The sequence below is a fragment of the Amia ocellicauda genome, chromosome 8 (genome assembly GCF_036373705.1).
Source record: "Amia ocellicauda isolate fAmiCal2 chromosome 8, fAmiCal2.hap1, whole genome shotgun sequence".
Classification (NCBI taxonomy): domain Eukaryota; kingdom Metazoa; phylum Chordata; class Actinopteri; order Amiiformes; family Amiidae; genus Amia; species Amia ocellicauda.
Window position 1 is genome coordinate 16,452,352 of NC_089857.1, and position 22,790 is coordinate 16,475,141.

Genomic DNA, 22,790 nt, shown 5'->3' on the forward strand with positions numbered 1-22,790 from the left:
TCAAACCAAACCAATTTGGATTGACATTGTAAAGAGGCTCAATCTCTAGAACCCATCTGCAGGATTTATTTGAACTCATCACAATAACATCAGTATTAAAAAACAAACCTATTCACAATAACGTCATGTTAACACAAGACTGTGATTGAGTATTCATTACAACACATACAACAACCCCCCTTTTGGAAATCCCTTTGGATAGACACTATTATTTTGAATCTGTGCAATACAAACCAAGCTTATAATATTTTTATAAGGGCTTAACAACAATTTCCATAGTGTAACGCATGCTGAATATGCCCGGTAGGAAGGAGGTGAGCTACGTGACGTCACACGCCTCCCTGTCTCCCCGGCCTCCCAACGCGGAAGAGGAGGAGAAGGAGACTCCACGTCATTGAGGTGCTGTAACACTAACATTCACACCAGAGGACCATTATATGTTGCAATTGAAATTATTTTATCAACACACCCGAATGTGGATTATATCGACGCTTGGATTTCGCGTCGGGGGATTATCGGACTGGGTCACCTCGCCCGTCAATATCAAGGAGAAGGATTTTATTCTGCTATTTAAAGGTAACACTGTTCCTATTTTTCCCCCTTTCTTGCCTGTCACTGGCTCCAAACAGGAGCTCGCAGGTACGAGGCTGCGTCGTAGCACCTTGCTTTCATGTAGTGTAATTGCGTTGGAAGATGTCTTAAATAAAATGCATACAAATATAACAAAGCTAGGCCCTTTAAATGTATTTCCCTGCATATCTTGCATCGCCGGAGCGCTGTGGCTGCATGTGTGAATGGAGAGGATAGTGCGCTGTGACATGACAGCAAGCGCGCCTCTGTGAATCCACGTTTATTAACAGTCAATCACTGGATCTAATGGTGTATGAGAACAAGGTTTCTCTTTTTAATCACGCACATTTGTTTATTAATGGCATTGTTTATATCAATACATATCTTTTTTTTTAGCCCTTTTCTCAATCTTTCCCCTTTCTGTAGATCTGCCGACCACACATCCAGTAGTGACCATTTGTTGTTGTTGTTGCTTGATCATTTAAAGTTAAAAGCTCTTTAGTGTTTGCAAATGGTTTGAAAGAGTACAAATACATTGTTAATAATGCACGGGGTATTATAGCATGTATATCTATGTCATTAAAAAAAAAATAACTTTCTGAGAAGTAATACAACTAAAAACTGCACAAAAATGGATTTGTCAAGCCGACTCTAAATTATCATTATTATTGGACACGAAAGACACGCATGCATATTCAACAGCATAACTTTTTTAAAGCACATATGTATAGAACAACGCATATCCCTATATAAAAAGCAAAGCTCTGTATTTAAATATTTCACATTTGTTCCCCTTATGAACAAACTAATGATCATTAAGCACAATAGCTGTAGTAGTTTTCCTTTCGCTGCACCGAATTATGATTTTATTTAGTAACGTTACAATCAAACAAACAAAACAATGCATGAAAAAAACAGGAAACAATGAACACAGATCTGCACATGCACCTAAACTAAATAAGGTGCTGCTAAAATGTAAGAAAGTACATTGAAATGTTGAAATCTAAGTTCATGTCCTATGGCTTCCACATACTCTTATATTTATTCTGCAACTTCATATTTATTATACAAAGTACTGTTTTCCATTTTTGGCCCCTAAACAAGACAAAACCGAGTAAAAGAGTGGACGCTGTATAGTCTTGTTCACAAATAGGTAAGTTTGGGAATATAATCTGTTGAAATACTGTAGCATAAATATAGTTTTAAAATGATCTTTGTTTCCCTAATTTTTAAATCTTGTTATTGTTGAGTGAGGGACATTCAGTCCATCTTGCTTCTTTGGTTTTAAGTAGCAAATTTACCCCAGAATTTCATGTCCTGAAGGATCCTAGGCACTCAGCATCATCTACATGGCTAGGTAGCTTGTTAAGACCTCCTCAACGTCCTGAACTTATGTAATGATTTGTTTGTGGCCTAAAGCAGAGACCTCTAAAGCCCACAACTCTGTGGTCATCAAGGACAGCTTTGGGGAACACGGCTTCTGTCTTCCTTGTTTTTAAGTAGATTTTTGTTCCTGGGACATGTTTTGGTGAGATAGTATGTCGGACACAGTAGTATTATGGCTACTCTTCTGATATTTGTGCAGACTTTGGGGTTGTCATCTTGGTAGTTCGTTCTGGACACTATCTGTGTTTGTCATGTTTTAAGTGTAAGATTCTGTTCCTTTTCCTGGTTTCACTTCTTTGATCTCTTTCCTGCAGCAGTAGTGATGGATTCAATATTTAACCCTGATAGTAGATTATCCTCTCTCTACATTATACATTATATCAATATTAATACGTATTGTATTCATAATTTAGAAACATAAAATAGAACTCTTTCAATTTCTTATAATGTCTAAGCTCACTGGCTCGCTTCAAACTCTAATATTATTATCCATTGTCACCCAACTTTTTTTAGTTACTGTGGAGTTTAAAAGGAAAGCAAGTCCAGATTGATTTAAAACAACAATACATATTTTTAATACTGAATGTATTGTTATTATTATACGTTTTTGCTCAGCATATTCCATGCTTATTCTATTTAATGCAGATATCCTGAAGCCAAACTCTAGGTTTTCCAAATTTAATACAAACCATACACAAACTTATTTTAACATATATATGTATATGTTTCAGGAGAAATAATATTGTGGTCCAGGTCATTTAGTGAGTGTGGTTGAGGATTGCTTAAAATGTTGTGCAGTGGCAAAGGTTGTATAGATTTATTATGTAGAGAGTCAAAGTTTATGTCAAGCTGTTAGTGAGTATAGAGGTAGAAGAAACATCAGCAACACTGTCTCCTGACAAACATGTAAATACGTTCTTTGAACATTAAGGAACAAATGCTTAAATGTTTCTCATTATTGTTCACATTGTTCGCTCGGCATTCTGTTCAATATGGGTCAGCTTTACTGAACTGCAGCACCAAGGATTGTTTTGTATGCTTATACAATGATTCAATAGCCTATCTAAAACATACCTCTGAATTAAACCACACCCTGACCTCTGGGTTGTGCCAGGGAAAAACACAACAAACAAACAATAAAAACAAGATGAAGAAGAGCAGAGAAAAAGTGATTGAGAGTTCAAACATTTTAGAAATATCAAAACAAGCTAATGGGCAAACCTGCAGTTTAATCAACCTTTTACAAAACATTGCTCTGTATAGGGGATTAAGTGTCAGTGCATAAGAAATACTCCATGTAAAATAAACCCAATACAAATATGGAAAATATAATCCAATGCATGCTGGGTTATCCGTTTACAAGCATAAAACTCCTTTAGTCATTGTGTATTATCACTGACTTTCACTTTCAATGATTTTTACCTGGTGACACTACTGTCAGATTGATTAAGGAATCGGAGTTGTCTGATTTAGATTTAACCATAAATGGCCAACAGAAAGTTCTGTCTCATTGATAACTAATTCTATGAAAATAAAAACGGCCTTGTTGAATGTTGATTTTCATGAGTATAAATCATCTCATTGTGAGTATTGTTTAGAATTTCCTGACGATGAGGTGTAAACAGTGAAAAAATATGTGCTGAGACCTGAGCAAAATATCGTATCTGTGAGGAATGCAAAACAGAGGTGACCAGGAATGCAGACAGAATGTGAAAACAAACATGAGACATGGAAACAAAACATGAATTTAAAAATATAAAGAACAACATCCAGAAATAAGTAAATCAATATATATTGGAAGTTTGCAAAGTAAAAAAAAACAAAAAAACAGTACATTGCTTCCCCCTGATTTTATACATGTCAGTGTTTTGAAATACTTTGTCCCAGTGGTAGTTGGGTTAAGAGGTTCATTATTTTTTGTAAATACACCTCTGCTAGAAAAAACATGTCTGGAGTGTTGTCCAGTTTGTCAGAAAGTATCTTCCCACTAGTGATGGAAGACCAACATTAATAGAAATAAATAAACTGCTTTAAGATAAATCAATATAAAGCAATATTGGACAGGAATACCCAAACCTGGATTGCTAGGTACATGGTCAGGTGTTAGGTTGCACATGTCTTTTTCAATGAGCATTGAGAGCAGAAGAAATGTTCATTTGTCAGTTTCTTTCTGAATCAGTGTAGTAGCTATTCCTGACATGTTTGCTCTTTTTGTTCAGTGCTAACACATGGACAAGAGGATGCAAGCAGCAAAATTAAGAGGAAGTACTCAGTATTAAGAGCTTGAAAACAGGAAGCACCTCTTTGCACAAAGGGTTGTAGGAGTCTGGAACAAGTGTTGTTGACAACCCAGGATTCTTCATGAAACAGCTGCATGAAATCTGTGGACCAACCAAATGATCTAGATGGGTCAAGTGGGCTCCTGTCATTTCAACCCTTTCAACCCTTTCTCGTTGTTATATTATGCTTATGATGTGTAGTGGACATTGTTAGCCTATTTGCCTTGAGTCACAACTAGAAAGCAGATGTTTGTGGATTTGCTGTTGCACCACCTAATTGTCTAGGTGAGGATATTAATGAGTCAATAAACACCAGAAATCTGTTCATAGGTTACCTCTGCCAGTTCAGTCCCACCCATCTACTAGATGCATTGTACATTTGTGCTAACTGCAATTATTTTACCCCAGCTGTTTATTAGAGATGTTTGTAGTACCTGCTAAATGTACCCCACAGTGGTTGTTTAAAAGGGAAATGTGTGTTAGCCTTTTCATGTATGCTCGTAATGGATTTAATTCTGACAAAGGTACTTCATTCAAAACATTTACATTTGGACTAGCATGTTTCAAATGGAGCTGGACTTCGAGATGAGATTGTGTATAGAGTTTCTGAACACATTTCTGGCAGCAAATGCCACTGAGGATGTGTATAAGTGTGTTAAAAAGTTCAGAATGATAGACTTTGTATAAAAATGCCAAGCAGGGGGAATGTAGATAGTGAGTCGGTGGCCAAACATGAAAAAACAAAGTGAAGATAGCCTAAGTGTCTTCTGTTTGATCCTCAACTGTCTGTGGCCTGGGAAATTCCAGAAAACAAGTTGCTGTCTCTAGCAGTATACTGCATGGGTGAAATAGTAATTTCCTCTGTTGACTTCTCAAGTTCTTTGTGCGCTGTCAGTGCCTATTAACAGCCACTGCAGTTGAAAAGTCTTGTATTGTGGGCCAAAAAGTAAAGGATAAGCTTGGGCTGTGAATGTCTGTTAAGCTACTCTGTTAGCTGAACATCCTGCCTCATGACCTACTATGTGCTACACAGGAGTGTCAGCCTTTTCTACTGATCTGATAAGAGAGAGCTGCTCAGTTACAGGAATAAATGCAGATTATGTCTATTCTGTTTTTTGAAAACCTGTGGTAAAATCACAATATAAAATGCAATCTATAACAGAATAGGATAAAATATCAGTTTATTACAATTGGAATGATTACAAAAAATACAAGACGTATATACAAGGTTCAACAACTGGCAGATTTATTTTTTTCAGTCTGAATGTTGTTGAATTTGATAGATGGTAACCTTGGATTAGTTTCATATAGAATGTGAACTGAAGTGGGTTTTGTCACATGAGAGGAGTATCTCAACACTGAAATCAGATAGTGACAAGCAGCACATGTAGTATGAACACTTTGAAGTGTGAGTATATGAGGTGTGTTAGAGTGTGTAATCACGAGAGTTTGAGGTTTTATCCAGTTGGGGGAATGTATTGTTATTTTATAACTTCAGCAGTGTTATGCAATCACAGAGAAAAATGCTTCACAGACTTCACTCACATACCTAACTGCTATATACCTATACATTCATAGTAATAAAATCCAGAGGTAGCCACTTAGTGTTAGCAGTGCCCCCAAGTGGCACAATCTGAGAATTGTAGTCATGCAAACCTTTATTCTCTCTAGTAACATTTTAGGTGTTTTGCACAGACAAGCAATTAAATGTTGCCTGTATCTATTTATATACATACATATTATTATTTGTATGTATTATGTGTGATTTAAATGTTTTTTTTTTTAAATAAGAGGCAGACAAGACGGACCAATCTTATCTTATGTGAAGGGATGCAGAGGGGGAATATAAGTTACTTTATCATGTAATCAGTGTCTCCTCTTTGCCCTGTGCTTTTTAAATGTTGCAGTCCTCTCTTTGACTGGTTCAATGACTCAACATGTTGCAGTCCTCTCTTTGCCTGGTTCAGTGACTCAACACAAAGTACATTGAGTGGCCGTGAGCCTATTCACATGCTCTGGGAAATCCGCTACCTGAGCCCCAGCCAGGAAATGAAGCATGTTGGACTTCCTGTCACTCACGCACACTGTTTTCACTACAAGTTATTTATACCTCTAATCACTGAGTCACCTATATTACCACTACCAGCCTTTCTGTGAGGGGAGTGCACTTCGTGTTGCCCCTTTTGCTTCCCATTAACATCTGTAGAATACATCAATGAACACGTCGGGTTCCAACAAGGTCTGGACCCGATGGGAAACGTCAAGCCTGGAATGATACTTCTGTGCAGCTCAATCAGTTACCCCAATCATTACCCCTTCCTTGGAAACCATTACATTTTTTTGACTTGTCAGAAAATTAATTTCCTATCACTGAAAATATGATTCAAAACTGCTTCATTCAACCCATTGAAATCTGTAAATATTCCAGATGACTGCACTGAGTTCAAACTGGGTTGTCATCTCAGTACTGTCACTTCACTGATTTCTATGGAGTGGCAGTCAAATATTTACACATCCCCATTTTAACTGGGTTCAATCAGCTGTAATCTTTACAGTTTTCTATAGACCAAATCTATGTTCATCTAACTCTGAAACATGTATAATTGATAAACTGAACTGTTTTGTTTCTTTGTTCTTGAAGTCGACTATGTCAATACCTTAGGAGATTTTAAATGAAATCTCTGCATAATCAGCTTTTTTCATTATTATTTTTTCTGTCTGTGTATGACATAGGAACTAGGAATTAATATGGTTACCTTTCTTTGAACTCTTTATAGCTCAGCAATATAATATTGTACTGTGAAGACCAAAATTGAACAAATGTGCTCTTGGTTTTAGTATGGCATTGTGTAATTGTAACATTCGCTCCACTGATCTGAGTTATACATTTTTTGCTGTATTATATATTGAAACATGTGGAGCATTTTTGATCACTTCCTCTCATTATGTAGATGTGGACAAAAGGAAGTGAATATCAACTCCTGTATTGTTTTAATTGCCTCTTCTAGTCCAGTATTTCCCGCTTCACACATATAATTTATTTTCTTACAACCTGCATCGAGTTCTTTAACACTTCCCTTCATTCAATTCCACTTCCCAGGTGTGTGGGGATCTTTTTGCATTGCTTTTGCTGCTGTTGGTATGTGGAATCGTCATAGTATTATGTATTTTCTTTCCAGTGAATATGTTTATGCTTGAGGTCTAAATAATTGATTTTATATATTTCCATCTTTTATTTTTCCGTTGATAACTGTTTATGCCACATTACGGCCAATCTCAAACATCTTTCCTTCGTTCTTTTTCTTAGTTATCGTGGATTCAGATTGATAAAGGCCCCTGATACTGGCATGTTTTTTGCGTTCCAAAGAAAAACAATTCACCAAAATTGTTCTTCACTGTGTAGCCTTTACAGGTCTGAAGTGACGCAGCAGGTTTAGTGTGAACAGTTAAGCCAATTTAGTACTTAACCATAAGGTTTACTGACAACAAGCTGTTTGTATCCCTTATGGCAATTGATACACAGCAGCACATACAGCCTGCTTGTGAAGATTTACAGCTGAAAATTACATCCTAGATTAAAGCAACAGCGAAGAGTGAAATATCAGTTAACCGCTGACAGGGAGGTTTCTGGATTACTTGTAACCATTAAAAAAAAACCCTCCTCTTGTTGCAGTACCTCCTCACAGTGGACGAACTGGCTTCACCAGCTGTCTCAGGTTATTATGATCAGTAATTATGATCGACCACCTTTACATGAATATTGACGGATGTCTTTACGAGGAGGTTTTTGTAGGGGTGGCTTGTGGTTTAGTTGTTGACACTCTTCCTCTGTGAAAATGCAGTTAGGCTGGGCAGTTCAGAGAGAGAATAGAATAAAATGATTATCACGCTAGATGTTAAAACTGTTTACTTGAATTTCCTAAGCAAAGCATAGTGTTCCTTGTGTACTCATTGTGTAGTGACCACTTTGTTCACAAGACTTGGGCCTATTCAGAACCATTTAGTCAGCTATAGTTCTGTAGCAGTGTAAGGTTTGCTGTTTGCAATTTGAGCTATGACACTAGCCACTTTTTTTAAAACTTTATAATTAAGAGTATAATATTAATAAATTCCAAAGTATTCATTTCATACTAGACAGGAATAATATATAGTAATAGGAACTTGGCATAAAAGTCAGTAGATGTGTCACTGGAGGGTCTGAAGAGGAATGCAGTCACTGTTCAGAGGAAGGGTCTGACTTTATTCAAATCAGTTGTTTTCACCCACAGTACCCGTCTCTGTTAACTGAGAAAATTAGGCCTTAGCTGCATGAGTCTGTGCCAAATAATCTTACACTGACAGAGTCTGTAACCCAGGTGCTCTTCAAAGCAAGAAGCTTAAATAATTATCCAGTTGTGAAAGTGTGTTGTTTTCTGTTTGCTGTGGTACGAAGTCGCTTTGGAGGGTTTAGCAGTGTCGTTGTCGATGTCTGTTCCGGGGTCGTTGTCCCATGGGGGTGGTCAGTCAGTTGTCAGTGATATGCAGGTCGTATGCTGGATAATCTGTCCCATCTTCTCGTCTTTCCGCTTCATACAATTCCCTTATTCTCACTGGTTCACTCTCCGTGCTTTTCCCTACAGGTACTTGCATCAAATGTCAGCTGCAGTGTGCTTTTATGTGGGTGCTTAATACAGGACGGTGTAATTTCACCAGCTGGGCAGGTGTGTGACGTAGCTCTTTTGCCGTCACGCTGTGTGGAAAAAGGGGAATGGGGAAACCATGTGGTCCTAAAGTATCTCCTCTCATGGTACCACTTCTCTCACGCTATCACAAAGAAAATGTGTTATAATGTTATTTCACTAACAATACCTCTAGTTTTCCATAGTTTAGAAATCATTGTTATCACAAGCAGCTTAAAATGCCAATAGTATTATCAAGTTCCTATTCAATATATTGAAAATAAAGGATGGTTTGGTATTACATACACATACTCACCAGTGTCAGGTACAGGCTTGGTTTGTTTTGACTATATGAATACCAGCATATTGTAGAAGAATGGTCCCTGCACAGAGTCTGGCATGACTTCACTCTTTACAGCACCTAAAATCTGCAATGCTTCTCTCAAAGACACCTGATCTCCAATGCTAGAGCCAAGTCTGTATCCAACCTACAGGAAGCTACCTGAAGTCCTGTTGCTTTTTCATTGTTTGAGGTGCACCTTGTTTTTTCTAAGGTTTTCTGAGTTCACCGGAACTCCAGACCTACTTCAAATCAGCCATTCTCCACTCAGATGGCACAGGGATTATCCTTAAAAAGTGGGGCAGGGATTTTTCTGTCCCTATATGGTAGCAATAGTTATGAAATGTCTCAGCAGACGATATAATCTGCCCATAGTGAAAGACATGCCTCTGGCAGGGTTGTAATTACACCATGATGGGTATGAACTCTCACTGACTATCTTGTGTCCTTGGAATTAGAGACACTCAGCTTATGCTGGTTTGTCTGGACAAGTTGTTTTTAGATCAAAGCTGATAAACAGATAAATATATGTCTTGTTACAGAGTGTCAGCTGCCATGTATAGTTTCCCCACATGACACTGTACATTTATTTGATGTGATATATTTTCATTGCCATAGAGAAGATATACTATTTTTTAATAGGCCATTGTAAATACAGTCAATAATGACAGCCTCGTCCTGTATACCTGACTGACATGGATTGAAGTGTATCAGGATATTTGTTCACATTTCTTATAAATAAGAAATGTGAAATGTAGACTTGATTGCACATACAGGAAATGGCTCTCTTTCTGGTAACAACCAAAATAAAAGGCACAAGAGCCATTTTGAAGTCTGAAAAAACACATTCTAATTTTAAGTGTCTTTTGAATGTACAGAATGCATCAGAGTTCACATGTGGCCTGTCTTTCAATTATAATTGATAACTTGGTATTATTTTCTATAGCCTGTTGAATGTTTTTTTTTTTTTTATATTTGTAACTCTGGGTTCCTAATGGTTAATGCTGTTTCCAGCAAATACTGAATTCCACATATTCACTTATTATAAGTACTCTCTCACTCATATAATAGCGGAAGGTGTGTATTTGGATGTCATAGTTCATCATTTCATAAGTGTAAGTTAACATGCATACAATTTGCTTTGAGAAATTACATTTCCATTGTTTTAAAGGGACATTATAGTGACAGATAGATAGACAGATAGTACAACACAGTAAGCAGCTTGCATATGAAATAAGTAACAGGTATGAAGTTACACGGTGTTTGTGATAGCACACACAATTATATTTTAGAGGTAAAGCAGAAAAGATTAGGGTAAAGATCAGCAGAGGTTTCTGTATGAGACTTCTGAATATTATGTAATTTTGTGCATTTCATCTTTAATTCCCCCTCTATTTCCTTGTGTAAATGCGGCCTATCTTACTATATAGTCTCTCTGTGACACTCTGTTGTCATTTCTCAGTTTACCATGCTTACTGCTTAAACAAACAGGGAAATAAGTGTGGTAATTCGCCGCAAAATGCCCAGTAGTTTCCTTGCTGGTTTTAGTGTACAAATATAGTGTGGAAATATATGTATATATTTATATTTATGTCAGTTACTAGTATATTTGGCTGTCAAGCCTATTCTCTTTGTGAGATGTTTTAGTCAAGTTCTTCTTCCTTCCTGTGTACTAATTTTAGATAATTAGAATATTAACCATCTTGCTGGTTTTGTTGCCAGTAGTACATTGATCCAAAAGTCTAATCTTACCACATTTGGAAGGGTCCCAGGGAATAAGCTTTAAGAATCGACTTAATGAGATTCTTGGGTCAATAAACTCTGACCAACCCAGTGAGTGAGGTTGTCCGAAAGGCCTCCTCTCCTGCTGGATCCCAGCTTGGGTGCTAATTCCGCCCCCCTGGATAAAACATAAGGAAATCCTTAATTACAGTTAATAAGCTTATACATCACTCCCATTACAATGCAACTAATGCAGTATATTTCTACCTGTGTGATGCGAACAATCCATGTAGCTTTATTGGTCTTTATTTTTTGTAGCAGCTTTCACAGTACCTTATCTGAAAGTGTTTGCAATCTTTAAAGGAAAAAAATTATAGAAACTCCACAATAAATATTGAATTAAATGATACATCACTGACTGTAATCCTGCAATTTGGAATGCTTTACATTGTTTCTTGTGAAAAACTGTAAGTCGCCCTGGATAAGGGCATGTGCTAAAAAAAAAAAAAACATACATACATACATAGTATATATACATAAAAAAAGTAATCACACCAACTGTGACCAGAGCTGAGCACATTTGGATGTATGAGGATGTACTTAGCACAATTCCATACATTCCTGTGTCTCCGTATTGTGTCCATCTTTTTGCGTTACTTTCCTACACTGTTTGCCTTAGAATAAAGGTCAGTTAAAATAAACATCTAAAATCATTCTCACGTTTACATCGTCAGTTTCACTACACCTACACATTCGATGCTTAAACAGTATTTTCTGTCTACTTGCATGCTGTGTATTACCATTGCCAATATTCAATTTCCCAGGAAACGGAACCAGAATTAAAGTTGTCACCAGTACTATCTGGCAACACATCCTAATTTAGTATGCTATTAGATATTGAATTTCTAATGCTGCATTCATGTTTAAAAAATGCCTCACAAGTCATGGCAGATTGCTAATGATAGGGTATTTAACAAAGCAGCACCAGATGGTGGTAATTTCGAAATTATTATGCTTTGTTTCTTGATGATGTGATTTATATGAGACTGTGGACAGAGAAAACCTGTACTTAGTGGGACTGTCTCTCCAAGGAAGACTTATCCATTTGGTATCTTCTAATTTGCAACAACCTTTAAGTATGTGTGTACAGAATATTAACCAGGGTTGTGTTATAATAATGTGTTAGCTCTTGACCTGGCCTTGGCTATATTGTGAGTAGTATGATCAGTTCTAGCTGGATCAAGTACAGGGCAGGGCCGGCCACATACACTAGCAGGCGCACATTCTGTAATCTTTATAAAGCTCTTTATACCCGTCTGACCACACCCCACTTCCTCCGCTACCTCACAGCTGGTGCCTATTAAGCTCCCCTGACTCATTCACAGGGTAAATTGGTAAAGGGAATTGGTAAATGAACAACTATGTTGCCTTAAAAAACACACATCTTCTCTGGCTTTGTTAGTGTAATTCCATGTACAAAATGGTTATTGATTATTTATTAGGTATGCTTTTCCATTTGAAACAAGGGAATGAAGATCAGACAGGAGAAAATTACAGAGAAAAAGCGGTTCATTAACACATTGCAATTTGCTGCCACTGATAAACCTGCACTTTTCTTACTTTGCATACAATTTGGAAAATGCTTTTGTGTTTGATGGTAAATACTGAGAATCATGACCTCACTACTATACCTAAATCTTACTACCACCACTAGGTGTTTCCTTTTTGTGTGCCACACATTTTACAGAAAAACACAATTAATGTAATAACATTTATTCACAGCAAGCTAACAGTTTATATCTATGGATGTTAAATATTATCTGCTTTTTCTCTACCCCACTCGTAGCCAGTGATATAAAACTGTGTTAGAGACTGTGGTAAATATTGCTGAATGTTTTGCTAGCCATTGCATTCATTTCTGTGTGTCAGAGAATGCAGTCACCAAAAATTGCTGGACTTGGTTGTGTTGGAAAAGCCTTTCATTTTCACTGCAATAACTACTCGCTGGAAAAACTGGCTTCTTAAATCTAGGTCAAAATGCTGCTTAGATGGAGCCATCTCAGTGTCTAGATAAGTGCAGTCTGTCAAAAAGCTAAATAACACTGATTAAGGATGGTGGGGCGTTGTTGTTGATGTGGGGGTAACTTAAGCTGTCTTTGCATCTTTATTAGAGAAGGGTTTAGGATCATTTCAGTGCAGATGAAGCATGACATCTCACTCTATATACATTTACACTCATCACGTGACCATGCTCAAGCCTCATTTAGAGAGGTCAGACCGTGCAAGGATACATCAAAGCTATGTTCTCCTCTACAAAATGGGCTCCACTTTAATTTGTGCTAAATAAGCATATTTATGTTTCAGTAAAAAAAAAAAAAAAATGAAATTCAGCTCTGTTGTCCATGCCTCTGTTTCTCTTAGAAGACTGAAACCTTCATGCTTTAAAATTTGGTTTCAAATAATCAAGACCAGACCTTGGCTCAGAGTAATACTTTGCAATTCACACCTTTTTTCTAAATATTATTGAATTAAAATATATTTTGTAACACACACAGGGCATACTCAGCTTATACTCAGTAAAATCTATATATATATATATATATAAAAAAATAAAGATAAGTATCAGTGGAAAGAAAGTACTTTATGGTACATGCAACAGAGATCTCAGAGACATCGTGAGTTGTACAAGTATAATATATATATATATATATATATATATATATATATATATATATATATATATATATATATATATACACACTCACCTAAAGGATTATTAGGAACACCATACTAATACTGTGTTTGACCCCCTTTCGCCTTCAGAACTGCCTTAATTCTACGTGGCATTGATTCAACAAGGTGCTGAAAGCATTCTTTAGAAATGTTGGCCCATATTGATAGGATAGCATCTTGCAGTTGATGGAGATTTGTGGGATGCACATCCAGGGCACGAAGCTCCCGTTCCACCACATCCCAAAGATGCTCTATTGGGTTGAGATCTGGTGACTGTGGGGGCCAGTTTAGTACAGTGAACTCATTGTCATGTTCAAGAAACCAATTTGAAATGATTCGACCTTTGTGACATGGTGCATTATCCTGCTGGAAGTAGCCATCAGAGGATGGGTACATGGTGGTCATAAAGGGATGGACATGGTCAGAAACAATGCTCAGGTAGGCCGTGGCATTTAAACGATGCCCAATTGGCACTAAGGGGCCTAAAGTGTGCCAAGAAAACATCCCCCACACCATTACACCACCACCACCAGCCTGCACAGTGGTAACAAGGCATGATGGATCCATGTTCTCATTCTGTTTACGCCAAATTCTGACTCTACCATCTGAATGTCTCAACAGAAATCGAGACTCATCAGACCAGGCAACATTTTTCCAGTCTTCAACTGTCCAATTTTGGTGAGCTTGTGCAAATTGTAGCCTCTTTTTCATATTTGTAGTGGAGATGAGTGGTACCCGGTGGGGTCTTCTGCTGTTGTAGCCCATCCGCCTCAAGGTTGTACGTGTTGTGGCTTCACAGATGCTTTGCTGCATACCTCGGTTGTAACGAGTGGTTATTTCAGTCAAAGTTGCTCTTCTATCAGCTTGAATCAGTCGGCCCATTCTCCTCTGACCTCTAGCATCAACAAGGCATTTTCGCCCACAGGACTGCCGCATACTGGATGTTTTTCCCTTTTCACACCATTCTTTGTAAACCCTAGAAATGGTTGTGCGTGAAAATCCCAGTAACTGAGCAGATTGTGAAATACTCAGACCGGCCCGTCTGGCACCAACAACCATGCCACGCTCAAAATTGCTTAAATCACCTTTCTTTGCCATTCAGACATTCAGTTTGGAGTTCAGGAGATTGTCTTGACCAGGACCACACCCCTAAATGCATTGAAGCAACTGCCATGTGATTGGTTGGTTAGATAATTGCATTAATGAGAAATTCAACAGGTGTTCCTAATAATCCTTTAGGTGAGTGTATATGTGTATATATATATATATATATATATATATATATATATATATATATATATATATATATATATATATTAAAAAGATAGATAATGTAATACTCTCCCGGGGCTTTAAAAGCACAAGGAGTTTTTCTACTACTACAAACGTAAAATAAGTGTCTTAATCTCTGATCACAAGACTAGTTATTATAGCTCACACCCGTCACTGAAGTGTAATTTTGGGCTACATACAGTGACATGTCTTATGTCAACCCTGAACTACCTTGGGAGACAGTTTAGAGATGACACTTGAGCATCTTCACAGCCTTTGTAAAGAGGTGTTCCAGCATTAAAGTACTCCAGTAAACATGGATTAAAAAACACTGTAGTAAATATAGGTGAAGCTGTTAAGAGACACCACAGTTTAGCTAAAGCTGACCTATTTCAGGAAATTAAAATAGTAAAATTAAAACGGGCAATTCCATTAGCCTTTTTTTTTTAAATTTAATTAAAAAACAAACTGTCTGGACAAGGTAAACACACTACATTTTGTTCCAACTGATGCATATTTGCAAATTGTACTGGTGTTTTTCCTGTGAATATTTTATCCTTTTATAATCTCATCACTTTTTCTTCAAGGTTTTCCACTGATTTCCCTTCCTTCCTTTGCAGTTTATCTTCTTCTGTATGTCTTTGTTAACATAGATTATTGAACTGTTTTTTTTGAATGACTGATCACTAAAATTAAGCTGATTTGCCCTTTACAAAGCTCCCTACCCTCCACGTCCCTAGTTTACTCTATACACTTGCCTGCTCAGTGCATCGGCTTTCTCTCAGTTCACGTGTAGGCCATTCTGTCTGTGAAGATCCCATCTGTTCCAAGAGAAGGAATAGTAACTCATGAACCTAATCCTCTCTTCCCTACACCAGCAGTTTAACCATGTGTTAAATCATCTGATTTCTGTCTGATATCCTTGACTAGCATGTGGTAGGAACAGTGTTTCTAACTACAGTAGAGGTTGTGCACTTTACCTCATCCTCAGCCCTTCATCCTTGTGATTATTTTCCCTTTGTTAATGGGATTGGTTCCCATGTGGACCATAACAATCTCTTTCTTCCCTTCTAGAGCCTGGTTCTTGGCTACAACCTGGGAACAATGTCTCCTACATCTCCTGTGTTGCCCTTTCTAACGATGCACAGGGTTATGTAATATACCGAATTGACTGTTGATTGTATTCTTGTAAACCTTATATATCCCATTGGATAAAGGTGTCTGCCAGATGAATAACTTAATAATAATAATAATAATAATAATAATAATAATGATAACATCTTAGGCAGATAACATACCATTCTGATATATCTATTGTTCATAAACACAATGCGATTTATGTCCCCAATCATGAGTTCCCAGCTATAGTGGGAAGTGTGCACCATGGGAGAATAAAAGATAACGATACAAGGTAGCATTACAGCATTACAGAGCAGGAGGTGACTGCTGTTGTGCATACAGGATTTCTCATTGTGTGCCTTGAAACTCACCAGTGATTTCTGTGTTCCAGATTGACTGTGAGGCCAGCTGCAATCTCAACTTGATGCTCTGATGGGCGATTCGGGACCCAGGCGCTCAACCCTCGTCTCCAGGTTGCCCATTTTTCGACGGAGTGCGAGCAAGAGGCAGGATTCCCTGCCATCTTCTCCTTCGTCCACTGGCAATGCCAATGGCGTCCACACATCGTCTCCATCCAGCACCAACTCCAGCTCGAGCAGCACGGGCAAGCGCAGGAGCATATTCAGAACGCCTTCCATCAGCTTCCACCACAAGAAGAGCAGCGAGCCTCGGCTGGAGTCCACGGAAATCCCCTTTCCCAATGGAAGCCAGCCCTCTGACCTTGCTTTTCCAAAGTCGGAAGACAGCTTCCGATCCAAGAGCAGACACTCCTTTGGTTTTGGGGGGCACCGGAGCAAAAAGATCACCAGGTCCCAGACGGAGGACTTTGAGAAGGTCTCCACCAACCGGAACTTGTTCATAAACTGTATCAGCTCAGGGACCAACGAGGGAGACGACTCTGGCTTCCTGGATGAGTACAGCAGCAAGCGCTCTTTGAAGCACAGGAAGCAGCTGTTGCCCAAGTCTTTCTCATCACACTACAGGCTATCCAAGCAGAGTCTCCCGGTCTACGTGTCTGACCACAATGCTGATGGCAGGGGTCAGCCATCCAAGGCCGGCACCCCTGGGTCTTGCCCTGGGGAGCTTGCAGAGAGCTCCCTGCAGTCACCGATGCTTTCCGATGACCGTACCACAGCACTTACCCCCTCGGAATTCATCCCCATAACTGAGGATTCTGTCTCCGAGTTGGAAGCGCTGCCCAGCTCCAGCCCTGCCATGCCCATGCAAGAAGACCACGCCATTGCTACCTCACAGGATTTCCTCAACCCAGTTTTGCCCGTGGAGGAATCCTTACAATGCAAAGAGAGCACCCACCAGCCTGAAACCAGCACAATGAACACTGATACTGGAGCCACTGTTCTCAAAGAAGAGCCAGATGAAACTCAGACAGACAAGTCCACAGTTGCTGCTAATGACATGGATGCTAACCAAGGTCTCGAACTGGGCCTGGAAACTACTGACACTGAATGCACTGAGCCAGAGCCAATACCTGGGGAACAGACTGAACCAAGGGTGGTGACAACAGTAGTAGTCCAAGAACCGTCAAAGGTCACTTGCTGTATAAAACCAGAGGTTAAGCTGTGTCACACCAGGAGAACTAACACAGGTAATGCTGCACAATAACTTAACTGACACTTGCACGTACAAATGGGCATCTGATGAACGCAGATGACTGTCTACAACTGTTCAATGAGAATAATTGTCTAGTTTAACGAGCAACATTTATCACACTTAACACATCAGTGAATCACCTTGTGTCAGATATTACAGGGTGCTGAAACATATGCCTGCAACTATCAATAACTAGGCAGATATTGGCATCTTGTGTGTTGATTAGCTCTGACTACAAGGTAGGTTGACATTCAAAGTCTTTTGTAGCCAAGCCTCACTGAGGAATATCAAGTGGCAAAACGATCCATTCTAAGTGTTAATGCAAACCTTACTTTCACAGCAGGAGTGTACTGTGTTTTGTTCAATAAAATCTATTTAAAACCACCCAGTTTATGTCTAAATAATGTGTTTCTTGTCACCGCCAGTCACCGTGGGGAGCAGCATAAGCCCGTACCATGAAGTGATGCGAATGGAGAGGCGCTTGAGGTCAGCTTCTGAAGGCACTGCGGGGAGCGCCAGGCTACATCTCAATTTAAAAGAGCCACACTATGGGGAGATCTGCAGTCTTCAGAAACAGGACAACTCATCCTCCTCCAGACTAGACAGCCTGGTAGGTGATGCTTTCCTGCCATGACAAAAGGGATGCTCCAACTTTACAGAGCTCCAGTGTGAATAGAGGGGTTGGTGGTCCGAGTACAGAATCTTGCTTTCTGACAAGTGTTATTATCAATCAATTATACATCAAGTAACATAACCTGAACATGTATCAAGGAAACATGAACCTCCTGCTTAGTCCATGTTCAGATTTTTTTTTAAAGACCATTCAACTCTTTTCCAATTTTAGTCTTAACGGTTAGTAATAAACATGAAACTTATTACAGTTTGCATCTAATTGTAAGGACATTTAAAAGATTATAAATGAGAGCAGGAAAGCTTGGCTCATTTTAATGCCAGTAGCTTATTGATCCAAGCTTCGCACCATAACATTTCTTGACAGATTAGAGGGAATGGACTGGATTAAAAAGCTGGACGTTTTTTTTTTTTCCAGACACCCACAACTACCTTGTGTTCAAGTCATTATTACTTCAGCCCTTATTTCATTGTTGAGATTGAGCCAGCCCTTCAGGTTGAATTCTGAATACCTGAATCAAACCAACAGTTATCTGCTCAAGTGCAGGTAGTAATTTAACCGGTCTGTGTATGACACGTCTTTTGGACTAAAGGTTTTTCTCGTTGTTCTTCCTTCTCTTTCAAGAGAAACAGTATACGTTTGGAGCACAGAGACAATAAAGTGAAGATAATATCCTCAATGAGTTCTGAGGAATTTGTTGTACAATCTCAGAACATGTGACTATACAGAAAGTTATAAATACCATGCTGTCATTCAGACCCTCTTGCTAGTTTACTGCCTTATAGTTTACTGTTCTAATGAAATTATCAGGATTCTTTTTGATGCATCCCAATGAATCAGATGCCAAAGCATGGTTAGGAAGATTTGTTTAAAACATTCAACACTGTAAAGAACCACTGTGCTAAGAACGGCTTCCTATTTTCTATTATACTTTCACTTGTGTTTACTGACTTTAATTTTGAGTTAGCACTACAAGTAGCACTACAGCTTCACCAAGTGTAGGTTAGATTAGAATGAGCTACAGACCTAATATAGATATTTGGCACTAAATACGTATTCTGTATAAATTACCTATGTATGTATTTCAGATTTTTAAAGTATAAAAAGGACTTTGTGGTCTTCTTCCTCAGACAAAAATAACAAAAATACCATCTCTTATTAAGAGACACTCTTCACACAATGTATTAACCTATAATAATACAGTAGTTTAGTTCAAAGACAGTTCACATTAGTATTATTTCCTCAACTTATACACTACATGGCCAAAAGTATGTGGACACCTGCTTGTCGAACATCTCATTCCAAAATCATGGGCATTAATATGGAGTTGGTTAACCCTTTGCTGCTATAACAGCCTCTTCTGGGAAGGCTTTCCACTAGATGTAGGAACATTGCTGCAGGGATTTGCTTACATTCAGACACAAGAGCATCAGTGAGGTCGGGCACTGATGTCAGGCGATTAGGCCTGGCTCACAGTTGGCATTCCAGTTCATCCCAAAGGTTTTCGATGGGGTTGAGTTCAGGGCTCTCTGCAGGCTGATCTCAACAAACCTCGCTTTGTGCACAGGGGCATTGTCATGCTGAAACAGGAAAGGGCCGTCCCCAAACTGTTGCCACAATGTCGGAAGCACATAATCGTTTCGAATGTCATCGTATGCTGTAGTGTTAAGATTTCCATTCAGTGGGACTAAGGGGCCGAGCCCAAACCATGAAAAACAGACCCAGACCATTATTCCTTCTCCACCGACCTTTACAGTTGGCACTATGCATTTGGGCAGGTAGCTTCTCCTGGCATCCGTCAAACCCAGGCTGGTACGTTGGACTGCCAGATGGTGAAGCGTGATTCATCACTCCAGAGAACGCATTTCCACTGTTTCAGAGTCCAATGGCGGCGGGCTTTACACCACTCCAGCCAACACTTGGCAATGCAGATGGTGATCTTAGGCTTGTGTGCGGCTGCTCAGCCATGGAAACCCATTTCATGAAGCTCCCGAGGAACAGTTCTTGTGCTGACGTTGCTTCCAGAGGTGGTTTGGAACTCGGTAGTGATTTTTGTGAGCTGTTGTTGCTCCTAGACATTTCAACTTCACAAATACAGCACTTACAGTTGACCAGGGCAGCTCTAGCAGGGCAGAAATTTGACGACCTGACTTGTTGGAAAGGTGACATCCTATGTCAGTGCCATGTTGAAAGTCACTGAGCTCTTCAGTACGGCCCATTCTACTGCCAGTGTTTGTCTAAGGAGATTGCATGACTGTGTGCTTGATTTTATACACCTGTCAGCAATGGGTGTGGCTGAAATAGCCAAATCCACTAAGTAGAAGGGGTGTCCACATACTTTTGTCCATGTAGTGTAACATTGAAAACAGTAACATTAAATCAGGTGGTATTTAAACTGTAGTCTAGTGTGTGTTTTTTTTTTTTTTTTTTAAAGCTGCACTCCGGTCTACGGTGGGTTACTGTGGAACTGATATCATTCTTTGTTTAGGATACTGAGAAAGTGTTCAGCTGGTTTATTAAAGAACACTATTGGTTCATATAAAATACAGAGACCCTCAAGGGCTGGAGTTGCAGAGCCCTGTTACAATGCAAACTCTAATCAGATTATCAAATGTGTTGGTTAGTGTAATCACGACAAAAAAAAGAGCATGTTTTACTTTTCACCACCAGATGTCAGTACAGTATGTTCTAACCATTCATGTTAGTTATTTATTTTAGCTTTACCGTATCACTGCTCAATTAAATATTAAGGTGGTAATAATTAATAATGAGATTGCCCAGAACTGAAACATATAATTAAACACATTCATCTTGATTTTATATTTAATTCCTGAGCTTAATTACTTTGCTCATGGACATTTTACAGAATAAAGCTTGATTAAAATGCAGTCAAGCCACTTTTTAATATATAACAATGAAATAAGATAATGTGCAGTTTTTCAAATGAGTATTTACATCTCTGCATACTTGTGTTGGTCTTTTGAATTACATGAAAATGTATTTATCTAATGAAAATTATTAGATATTATAAATGTCTTAAATTAATAAAAAAACAAAACAAGTATTAATGCGTTAGAATAAAAAAGCCGTCTAAAGATTACAACTGGGGAAGATTTCAGTTACATTTTTTGTAATGTTGAAAAACATAACATTCACCACATTGTATTATTCTGGCATGCTTCAGGAAGCATCTATGCTTTGGTCTTTATTGAATCTTGTTTTGTGCATGGTTTGAAACAATTATAGTTTGGGGTAGTTAGGTGCATATATTTGAAGAAATTCATTTTACTGTTTGCTTATCTGCAAACCTAATTAAGCAGAGACAATTCCATAGTATTTTCACTTATTATCTGACTAGCAAGTGGAAAACAGCTTATTTTTCATATAATATTTCTACTTAGTAATTGTAGTAGAGATGTTGCTACAACAAACCTCATTCAATTTATTTATGCTTCCCCTGATACATTTATAAGTAAGGAACACTGGTTTTACTGCAGGAGTGTTTGCATAATTTACAGAGCCTTTGCAGAGTTAAAATGGGCCCCCCCACAGAACTGTGTCATCCTGGTAAACACATCAGCCTTCTGTTTGCTCATTTGCATCAGGGCCCTGCTTGCTACACAAGGCCAAGCTAGGAGACACAGATTTTTGCACAGTATGGGAGTTGTGTTTTGTCACAGTGGTATATCTCTTTGTCAAGACTGATCATTGTAATGGCAGGGCTTTGTACATTTGATTCCAAATTGTTATAAATGTAAGGCAGTCAGCCATTTCATGTAATTCATATAGCAATGGGTGATAGTAGGAGGTGGTCATTTAAGTGTTTTAAATTGACTGATTCTCAGGAAACTCTGCCATCAATGTAATGACTTACCCTCATTCAATCAAAACTTGACCTTCTAAAGTTATATATTTCTTTGCGGGTAATTTTAATTTAGGGTATAAACTCATCTCAAATTTGATCAAGTGGCAATCATATTATTGCAGTTGCTGAATGAACTCAGTAATTCTATCCTCATATGTTTAAAACACTAATTCAAGAAAAGCGTAGGCTACTAAAATGTTGTATCACCTTCCAAATGACATTACAGTAGCTTTGTCCTTAGAAGACCCTTACAAGAAAGAGTTGCCTCATCATTTGTATGACGAAGCCAGTTTGACCATCTAGCCGCTGGGGAAATGAGTCTGGAATGTGAAGGGAAACAATTGGGTAAAATGTTTTTCAGAGGTATGAATGACTGGTTTTAAATTCTGCGCACACATCAAGCACATATTTATATTCATGACGGTGTGGGAGAACCCTCACAAAGTTAATTTGACTGTTTCACACTTCCAGTAATTTCCATTTTTTAGTAGCAGAATGCTGCCAGTTTGTATTAAAGCTGAAGCCAACACAATGTGGGTTGTCTATCTGTCTTCCTTAATTTTTGCAGACCTTTGTCTCCCGGTGAATAAGAGAAACTGTCAAT

General features: G+C 38.5%; 1 protein-coding gene across 4 annotated transcripts in view; it reads left to right on the forward strand.

The window, feature by feature from the left end:
* Positions 1-380: 380 nt before the first annotated feature.
* Positions 381-22,790, forward strand: part of ccser1 (coiled-coil serine-rich protein 1) — a 247,361-nt gene continuing 224,951 nt past the window's right edge. For all 4 annotated transcript variants that reach the window (XM_066712216.1, XM_066712217.1, XM_066712218.1 and 1 more), the window contains exons 1-3: positions 381-576; positions 16,471-17,685; positions 18,116-18,300. In XM_066712216.1, coding sequence (XP_066568313.1) covers positions 16,512-17,685; positions 18,116-18,300 — 1,359 coding nt within the window. In that variant the 5' untranslated portion in view covers positions 381-576; positions 16,471-16,511. The remainder of the gene's footprint in view (positions 577-16,470; positions 17,686-18,115; positions 18,301-22,790) is intronic.